At 40.9% G+C, this 10694-nt stretch overlaps 1 protein-coding gene across 1 annotated transcript in view; it reads left to right on the top strand.

The window, feature by feature from the left end:
* Positions 1–376: 376 nt before the first annotated feature.
* LOC139694107 (major facilitator superfamily domain-containing protein 8-like) overlaps positions 377–10694 on the top strand; it is a 53081-nt gene continuing 42763 nt past the window's right edge. Inside the window, exon 1 of the mRNA XM_071592536.1 lies at positions 377–449. Within this exon, the coding sequence (XP_071448637.1) occupies positions 377–449 (73 nt within the window). The remainder of the gene's footprint in view (positions 450–10694) is intronic.

The following is a 10694-nucleotide window of genomic DNA, read 5'->3' as shown; positions in this document are numbered from 1 at the left end:
TGCAGGACACTAAAATAAATGAATTCAAGTCGCAATGCAATTCACTAAGGGTGGACATTCATTAGTTGAAGTTTCCACTACTCTTTTAGAGATTTCAATGCGCGAGTACCGGTTTACAGTCGCCGCTTGTGGCTTAACCTTAATTGCAGTTTTATCCATTAAAGGTAAAAATATTTGCATTTGTAACTATTTATTACTAACTTGCAATATTGGTATTTGTAACTAGATTATTAATTAATTTGCAGTGCGGTGGGTAGCCTAGTGAGCAGAGTAATGCGCTACCCGAAATTCCTGAGTTAATATCTCTGATGATTCCTTTGGATATTCACATCTGAAAATCCACGAGTACGATTTACCGATTGATAGAAGATTGATCATGGCACAAGAAAAGGAGCTGCCGCCCCTTCCCAGGATGTGTGAACTCAACACGCCAGACGTCTTGACTCAGGGTGAGCTCTACCCTCGTCTATTAAATCCGGCAACCTACACGTTAATTCAACAAGTACAGACAATTATTATTCATGAAACGCGGATGGAAGTTCTTCGGACATTGTGTAGCCGCCGCCAGGGATATTTTCTACGAGGGAGTTTTCAATGAGAGAATGGGAGAGAAACATGGAAGCTGTGCGGCCAAACTAGTAAATTCGTGAAAGAAAAGTAATGATCGCAGGAGAGAAAGAGAGCGTGGCGAGTTGGAGAGAGTAAATGACCGAAATGTAAATCACGATGGTCCCATGACTGAATCTGTTTTTTATCGTGACGGTCATACACAGTCAAACCTTAAACCTATCAACCTTACATAATACTCGTATTAATTCCCTCATCCTCATTCTGCCATGAGGCTTCTTATGATTTTCCTTCCGCTCTCAATACCATGGTCAACTTATTATTAATTCCACGCATTGATAACGTAAGAATAATAAAAAAATGTTACATACATAAACGGAGTCAAAATAATACCGCTTTTATTACGCCCGTCTTAACTTTTAATTACTTCCACCATTGACTTTTAGCGTATAATTATGTTTTATGAAGGTTAACGCCATCACTTTATTCTGATTGTAAAGGATTCAGTATTAGAAAACGGTAATATTCTAATCCATATTTGAACAAATTGTTGGTTTTTCCAACAAACCATAAGCATAATTTAAGATCGACGGAACACGACGGGAATATTGTAAAAACAAAATTAAAAACATAATGATATCGCAATCAGTAAAATTAAGATTAAGATTAATTAAGATTAATTTTGTCATAGTCATGACAAAAACGGTATGAATACTTAGTGATACAAATTAAATTATTGACTGCATCATAATATTATGTTGACGAAGAATTGACTCGAGAATAATTAAGGTTCAGAAAAACAGTAATCACCATGTATTTGATTCAGTCGTAGAGCGCGCCGAGAAGTCCAGCTCGTGTTAAGTTCGAAGTAACACGGCAATTAGCGGGTTAGCTAACATGAGGCCTAAGTTGGCTAAGGCCAACAGAGGTTAATCCAGGAAATCTTCTTCCAAGCAAGGCTGATTTTATCTGATGGAGGGGGTCTGGTATTCCAAGGAACCCTAGCGCTCCCCTTTTCTCGTGAAACACCCAGGACAATAATCCACTGTTTATTATCAGTAATATCACTGCCGCAGATAGAAGAATAATACATTATGTAAATATTTTGGAGAAGAAAACAGGCAATAGAAAAAAGTAACTCCAAGAAAAGTTTGGAATTCATGCTCCTATGAAGATAAGACATTCAATGCTATAAAGGCAAGAATTGACGACGGAAGTCAATAACAAGATGTTAAGAATAGGACAACGGCTGAAACTCAATTGCTCGGCCCTTCGTATGAGCCCGAAGTTGGAATTACTTAGAATTGAATACGGGGGCTAATAGCCAATAGACTTAATAGATATACCTGATAAGAATCTTTAACTGCGCACTCTGTGAAAATAGCACGGTGGTTAACAGTACCTGACGCACTTATTTTTGATAGAATTGGGATAAGATCTTAAACAACAATTTTCTATATTGCAAAATACAAATAGACAAATGTGAGCAAAGCGTTCATAAATGTTGTTCCTGAAACCTCATTTCGGATGCACTATTCATATAAAACTCAGACAGCGATACTTGGGGAATGAATATATTTAAGCACAAAATATGCCAGTGGTTATTATTCAATACGAACGATAGATGAGACCAAGACTCGTTGAGAAACGAATGAAATGAGATCGTGGCGACGCGCGCAAGACGCGTCCCGTGTGACAGCTTATCACCACGTCCTCCATGAGACCCATGATCTTTACCGATTTTTTCTCAATTTCCACGCACCCCCCTTTCTGTGCCAGAACAGGGAAAAGATTTGCGAACAGTCTTCTTCATGTAGGAAAGTCCGGGGAAGGCTCGCATTTGCGGCAGATGACGTCGGAGATAAAGGAGGACCCGGCCGGCGGGACGTCGGGAGGGAGAACAGAGGATACGCACGGCGGGAAAATTCTGAAAACACGCTGCAATTCGATTTAGAATTTCCTCTGATTACTCAACGGAGGAGGAACTGAACTCGTGAGAGTCTCGACGCAACGGCGATCGAACTCACCACAGTACACGCCTATGATTTGCGAACGATGGGGAGAACCACCTCGCTAGCACAGTTCCGGGTGAGATTTTCTATGTCTCCATCCGAGGAATGCGATAAAAAAATACGTGGGAAGATTTGTTGGCTGGAAGAATGGTGGTTCTTCACTCTTTTCTTCGCTCTGTCTGCCAGTTTCTTTCCTCGGATACGCTTATAGAGCACGTTGTAGCAGAGGAGACGGCTTAGCGTACAATAAAATATTCTGTTGTTCGGTGCTCGGAGGGAAAGGATTGCTCTAATGACAGTTGGAGGAGTGGGAAGATAGGCGGTAGATTGCTCGCGGTTTGGAAAGGGCGGGGAGGGGAGGTGGTTTGAGAATTGAATATTGATCGAGGGAAATCGGGGACCGAGATGGTGGGGGGCTAACGTACTGGCTTCCCACCCAGAGGGCCCGGGTTCAATCCCGGCGGTGTTGAATATTTTTCAGAGGTATCTCGATCCCTACTTGAGATGCTTTGTGGAGGGCACTTTGAGTGAGTACACCGTCCGTCGGATGGGACGTTAAACTGCGGACCCCTTGGCGCCTTTCGTAAAGAGTAGGCTAATGCCGACGCCGGGTTTCTCTCCAGCCTTCATCCTTTACTGTCCATCCCCTATGCCGCAAATGACCTCAGCTGTCGGTGGCCTCCCCTAAATACTACTACTGCTACTCGAAGGAAATGACGGAAGGCCTTTAAGATTAACTTACCCTCACTTGCTTACCCAGGAGTAACACCAGGTAGTACCAAACCGAATCACACCAATAATGAAACGTGGAATAAAATATATCAATGGTCCGATTAATGAGGCTCTAAAATGGATGCACTCAAGTACCGCAAGCGAGTTCGCTACGGCTTCGGTTGTATGCAGGAAGGGAACATGGGAAAGAATCACTAGGCTCAAACTTGTTCCATGGAATACCATGAGCATGACTAGTACTTACGCGATGCTGTATTTTTCAAATTAATTTGGGCCGCTTTGAGAATGTTTGAAAATAATATTCGTTTAAATTTGGAGAATGTGTATAAAACTGAATCACATTTGACAATCATAGAAATATGGTTTAGGGCGAGGAATAGAAAAAGCTGAAATCCTCCCTACTTTCCATAGAATTTTCCTTTTCAAAAGATTTTTCCCAAATTTTTGCTTTAGTAGTATTGAACGTTCAATGGATAGAATATAATTACTTGCACTAAATTCTATAGATACCCCATTCTACAGAAATATGTAAAAATTTCTATCGATTTCAGTTGAAATGCAGAATTTAAAATGTAGTAATAAATGCCGGAAGCTCATCAACGGCGTTTGTATATGTGACAAATAATGTTTAATCCCTATGTAAATATTTCGGGGGGTTGGAGAAGAGTGGTAGTCCAGGGGGTAGAGTTGTAGTCCAGGGGGTAGACTGGTGGACCCGGGTTCGATGCCTGGGGACGCCATAACTTAACCCATGCTGTTTAAAATTTCGGATACCAGATCTCTGGCCTCCAGTGACTTTTTCTTGTTCCCGAAATTGAAGAGGCCCATGAAAAGACGACGCTACGCTACGATTGACGAGATAAAGACTGCATCCAAGTAGGAGCTGAACAAGATCACAAAAAAATGATTTTTTTAAGAGCTTTGAGGATTGTAAAAACGTTGGAACAAGTGTAAAATATCTAATGTGGATTAATTTGAAGGGGACAAAATAGATATTCAAGAATAAATATATAATTTAAAAAAAAACACAACAACGCGATACTTTTTAACATACCTCGTTAATACCCACCAAGTTAATCTTGCAAGTCGAAGATGAAACTAATTTTTAGTTTCATCGTCGACTGATCATTTTGAAACTTTTTAAACCATAACATGAATTAAATCCAGCAATACTTTGAATTGGTACGTCCGCATAAATCTCCCTTCGACTCATTTGCTTGCCTATTTGTAATGGGTAATCTTCATACCAGGAGAAAATCTCATTGCTACTGCCAGCATTGCTCTAGGGGTCCATCAATACGGACAAACCCTTCCACCACAGCAAGGTTGTAGTCCATGGGGAGGGATAAAAACTTATTATACGAATTAAATCCAGTTACGGCTGTAAGGATAAATTGGTCCGGCGAAGCCACTAGTGTGATATAAAACTTGCAAATTCTCGTCCTATATAATGAAGGCAAGTAACAAGTTCTGCACTATTTATTAACACCATCAAACTCCGTTTGTGCTCATCTATTTACACATTTATACCTCGCGATCCACAAAAAATGTGTGTGGCAGGGGGTGCAAACACCAAGTGGTTTGGGTAAGGTACAAGGGAGTAGAAAGGAGTTTTAAGGGTTCAGAAAAGGGAAAAATATTCATTACAAACCCGAAAAAAATACGTGCAAATCCATATGCATGCTAGCGGAAATCCTATTTCCAAACAAGCGTTAGAGATCACCCACATTATAAGTTCCCTTGCATGCGAAAAAGGAGGAAATAGAAATCACAAGTACTCAAGAACTATCGGTGCGTAGGTTTGAGAAATGGGCAGTCAGGGGTGTAAGGGGAACCGGAGCATTATCAGGAGTGTATATACTCTTGAGCAAGAGCGATACGGATATGGGAGGAATGCAGGGAGGAGAGAAGGGGGGGGGAAGAAGAGGCGAAAGAGAGGAGCTATCATTTGGTTACGTAAATCTCTTTGTCGTGTGTCATTTAATTACGTTTCCTCAGTGGAGTATATCGGACAGTCGGGAGGATTCTAACATAATACATAGCATTAAATCGGCCACCGTTTAAGAAGGAAGAAATTCAATTACCCCTGTTCACCTACGAAGACGTGTAAGCACTCAAAATTTGAAACTGAAATCTTCAGAATTAATTAAACATGTTATCAACATGTAAAAGGAGTTACGACATGTTTGTTTGATTTTTCCATGCGTAGTCGAACATCACGGAAAGAAAAAAAACAAGGTTTCATATGATGCGACGTACCTTTTCAGTACAAAACTAGAGGTTAAACTGATCCGTGGTCGTAGTGAAACTTTCTCCCTTCAAACCGATTGGTCATTTTTCTTTTTTTTTCAATATTTTCTATCTTATATTAATGATAACTCCGATATTTATGTAGGAAGGGGGAAGGCGAATACACACAATACGGATCGTTGAAAAGGATAGGAATGGAGGTGAAAAAAAGCCAGAATTGACCCCACAAAAATTGGACGACGACCTCATGGAAAGAAAGATAAAACTGGGGAATGTTCCAAAGGTCTTAAGTGGCTAGATCACAATCTAACGCTGCGTAATGGCATCCATAGATGGCATTTAGCGAATTTCCACCAATGCTATATGGCATGAAATGGGGATGGCGGGAAGACTTTTAGACCACGGCCGTTAAAACGCACAAAGTAAAAGGAGTGATCACACCTCGGGGGCAATACGGCAGCAGGGAATGAGGGAGGCGAAAGCAATCGTAAACAGATAGGCGGAGCTTAGGAATTTAGGCAATGATGATTACACACATGAGGGGTTGACTAACAGACGAGAGACAACTCGGAATATTTCTTCGGTAACGCTCGTTCGTCAGTCTTGGTGCGCTCTGAACAGGAAGAATTCAACCGGACGAGATCCACGATGCATGCAGGCAATGCATGCATTTTGATGGGACCATCACTCGGGCAATATATGCTCCCTCAGCTGGATCTCTTGTGGTTTCAAATTCTAAGGAATGTTCAGCATAAATCAAAAAAGATATTCCCCAGGAGAACCAGATATTTCGAGAACGGATACGCTACTGGGTGCGGAAAATATTTCTTACGATTTTCATTTTGATAAGGCTAAGTAGTATCGTTTGCAAGTAAAATTTCCGTCTCTCTCTCTCTACCGGGTAATTCAGTCGGCACATATCAATTTGGTGCTCAGACAACCCGCGAACAATGAACTATCTACAACAGGACGTGGAATTTTCCGATGATGGAAAATTATTTTTCTCGCGCGTGCCTTCAGAAACATTTAAACAGTTCTTGTCCAGGAAAAAAAGTCACCATCCCGTTCTTTGAGGATACATATTTATTACTTAATTAAAAAGATAATAAATTTAACCCCGCCTTTGTTCATCGCATGCCACGACAAACCTATGGTAATTACTTGGAGGCTTGATCTGTCACGGACTTGCCAAATTAAAACTATTAATATTATTTCCGTTGTTACCTTGGTATTGTGTCCATGACAATGGCGCTAAGGGCGTCGTTGTCATGGATTATTCGGTGTCATAAATGGTGAGAATAAAATAAGGTAATGTGACGGATTGAAGGACTGGCTGCAAAACCAATCTTCCGATTGATGAAAATGAGAATATATACGATACTCTCTGCCAGAAGTATTGGCGACGAATCAGACGATAACTCTGATTAATTCACAGAAACAATGGATCCAAAGCTGCAGAGCAACTGTATTAGGTATTAAATCTATCTCACGTGTCCATCCCAGTAAGCAATAACTTTTTCCTATCCAAACTAGCCGGTTACGCGGTCACATCCGCCCTCTTGGTTGTCCTTGGCGTGGTAAATGGAGAAATCATTCACGGTAGACGGGGTCAAAAGAACACCCTAGTTCTTCTACCATTAGTTTTGTGGAAGCCTCTTGGGAAATGATATATCAAAGAGGAAAAAGAACATTTACAATCCTAATATCACAATCATTAATGAATGTAAACCCCCAAACTTTGCATTTGGAGGCAAGAAATTAATATTTAAAAAATTAAATAAAAACGAAAATCAAACAAAATCAGAAAATGTGAGGTCACACTTTCCTTGAAGGACATCACTCTCGGTAAGCAGGTCAATTGACGTCTGTCATTTTTTGAACAAGTAGGGTGAAGGATGGCATCCTAACATTATTCATCCCATTCTCTGCCCTTTTAAGGACATATCCGGTGTGAAGAAACAACACTTGGAACGCCATAATATACAGTGGCTAATTTATGCTTGAAACGGAGGGAGATGGATTCAATTATAGCACTAAAACTGTTTTAAAATACACCAGAGACTGGAACGGAATAGTTGATTGAATGCCGGTAGCTTTTACCAAAGGTGTACAGTTGAGAATGGCCAAACGAATAGTTCCATTAATTCCTAAAAAATGGCAGACGTCAAATTTTCAAGTTACGCAGTATAACCCGCTTTCTCCATATTTCGTGGAGAGTATCGACTTATTTGTGATTATTTTGGGGTAGGAAATATACGTCTACATGCCCTAATAGGCTCCTGCCAGACAAAACTAGGGAGAATGGCAGGGAGTGATTCCAATGCCAGGCATGCAACATCGAAGTTAAATGCCAGTAACCGATAATAATGTAAAATATTTCAAATAATGGAGGTAATACTAATTAAAGCTGAGTGAACATCGGTATTTAAAGGTACAATAGCTGTTAACCACCACAGTTGTCAACCCAAAGTTTGAGTTGATAGATGAGGCTAAAACTCACATGGTAAAAAAAATCCTAAAGCTCAGGATTTTCAGAAGCGTCCCAGGAAATCGAACCCGGGCCCCCTGGTCAATAGCCCAACGCTCTACCTACTGGACTACCACGTCTCCCGCTACTGACTTACATTTTAAAATAAGGGTTAGAAAGGACAATGACAACACACTAGGGTGCTTAGAATAAAAAATTATTTTCCAACCCTAGCGCAGTTGTTTGCAGTTATTCTGAACCCTTATTATACCGGGAAAAATGGCATATTAAATTTTTAAGTCCTACACTTGATCTCTCCAATGTTATCTTAATTCCCTCTCCTACGTTGATATGCTGGGGGCAACTAATACATTTTCAACTTCATCGCGGAAGAGACCAACCTCCAATTTATGAAATGGATTTATTCTTTAAGTTAACCTTCGATCCATGAGTGATTTCCAACCTAGTTTCTCTAATAATCTGGATCTACGTTTATCGTAAAAAAGTTCCACAAATATCCAGTTTACTTAGTTTTCTCTTCTCTCAACACGTCCTAAATCGGCAATCAAACCGGCATCGAGACAATACCATAACCTAGCAAAATATTTAAAATGCAACTAGCAAAATAAAATATAACCAGCCATACCAGAGGAAACAACATGAAAAAAATTTTAATGCCAAATCATTAAATTTGGCACATCAACGGAAGACTAACAATATTTTTGAGAAGCGGCCGAAATGTTAGGGGATAATTCCACCCTTGGCCAATGCTTACAAAAATTTTTCTCACCTCTGATCTCATAATCGGAAAATTCCGCGCTAACTACTTCATGTTAGCTACCGGATATGAGGTAATTTGGCCATCCATAGATAATTTCATAACGATTTCAAATATTTAATGCTATCTCAGCACAAAAGTCTCTGATTCCAAAATTTCATTCATTGAGACAAAAAAAAGGTGGGGGTGACCTGTGGGAATTTACGAAATTTTAAAAATCGTAAACCACAACAAAGAGGAGAAAGAATTACCCATTCGATTCATCTTTTTTCAAATTCCCTTACTATTTGTGAAAATACTTGCGGGGATCACATTTGAGAGTAAGCGAAGCCGTCAGCAGACAAAAAAACCCGCGAAAGAAATGAACTATTAGACGCACGATGCTTTTTGATTTTAACATACAATCCAAAACCAAAATTAAAGGGTAGAATACCAATAACAATAATGTTATTACTATTAGGATAAACACTCAGCTCGACTGCAATTAAAAACTGGGAACTGTAAAAAAACTGACCATTACATCAAGGACTTTGGACGTGTGTAATCATCATATAAATATGTAGACGATAATTGTCAAAACGCCCGGAATATTAATACCTTTGGAGATAGGGAAGCAAGCACATACGTGTAGATGGCTATATATGTAACAGGTGTATGATGTCCTTAATCCATCGGAATGGTGTGTGGCAGGGGGCGCATTCATATCAGGCATGTACACTAAGCGAAGAATTGCGGTCACGTACTGCGCATGAAAGACTGGTATTTACCATAGAAACTGCTGTCATATTTAAAACTATAGCAATCCACCACAAGGTTGCTACGATAAATGTGGGTAGATCTCATCTTATACCAAGCCCGACAGCGAGTGAAATCCACGCATTAGCAATCTGGGTAGGGGGCCATGTTCTTATTCCTGTGGCGCCTGTGGTTTCCCTCACCTTGGGTAATGTAGAGAGAAGAGATCGAAGCAATCTTCTATTTTTTTACATACAGGTTTCGTCCAGAAAATAAGTGTACTGAGCTCAGGAAAAAAAATATTACACTTTTACATATCTTAAGCTAATATTCCTCAAAATAGGACCCTTGTGAGTCGATACACTTGTTCCAGCGGCGTTCCCATTCCTGGAACGCTCCCGCGAAGGCATCATCGGGAACCTCTCGAAGACACGTCGTCACGGCCTCTTTGACGGCGTCCAAAGTCCCGTATCGCGTTCCTTTCAAACTCCTCTTTGTCTTCGGGAACAGAAAGAAGTCCGGTGGTGCCAAGTCCGGGCTGTAGGGCGGGTGCGGCAGCGTTGCCACGCCGTGCTTGGCCAAGAAGTCCGACACGACAAGCGCGGTGTGAGACGGCGCATTGTCGTGATGCAGCCGCCAGATGTTTTTGATCGCTGGCCGGACGCGGGCGACTCGTTTTCGAAGCCTGTCGAGCACTTGGACGTAAAATGCAGCATTTACAGTTTGTCGTTCAGGTACAAATTCGTAGTGGACGACTCCCCTTTTGTCAAAAAAGACAATGAGCATCGCCTTGATCCGAGATTTGCTCATGCGAGCTTTCTTTTGACGGGGTGATGATGGGGTGTGCCACTCCGCACTTAGTCTCTTCGACTCCGGGTCGTACTCAAAGATCCACGTCTCGTCACCCGAAACAACGTTCTCTAAAAAATGTGGATCATTTTTGCAGTGATCCGCAAGTTGTGTCGCGATTTCCAAACGATTGAGTCTTTGATCATCACTGAGCACTTTCGGCACCAACTTTGCACAAATTTTTCGCATCTGTAATTGCTCCCTAATAATCTCGTGCACTATTGTTTTTGGCACATTACACTGCTCTGCTATCATCCGAACACTAAGACGACGATCAGAGTTCAGTACATCGCGAACTTTTCGC

The sequence above is a fragment of the Hetaerina americana genome, unplaced genomic scaffold, assembly GCF_022747635.1.
Source record: "Hetaerina americana unplaced genomic scaffold, ioHetAmer1.1.p SCAF_5, whole genome shotgun sequence".
NCBI lineage: Eukaryota > Metazoa > Arthropoda > Insecta > Odonata > Calopterygidae > Hetaerina > Hetaerina americana.
This window is presented reverse-complemented; position numbering and strand designations above follow the sequence as displayed.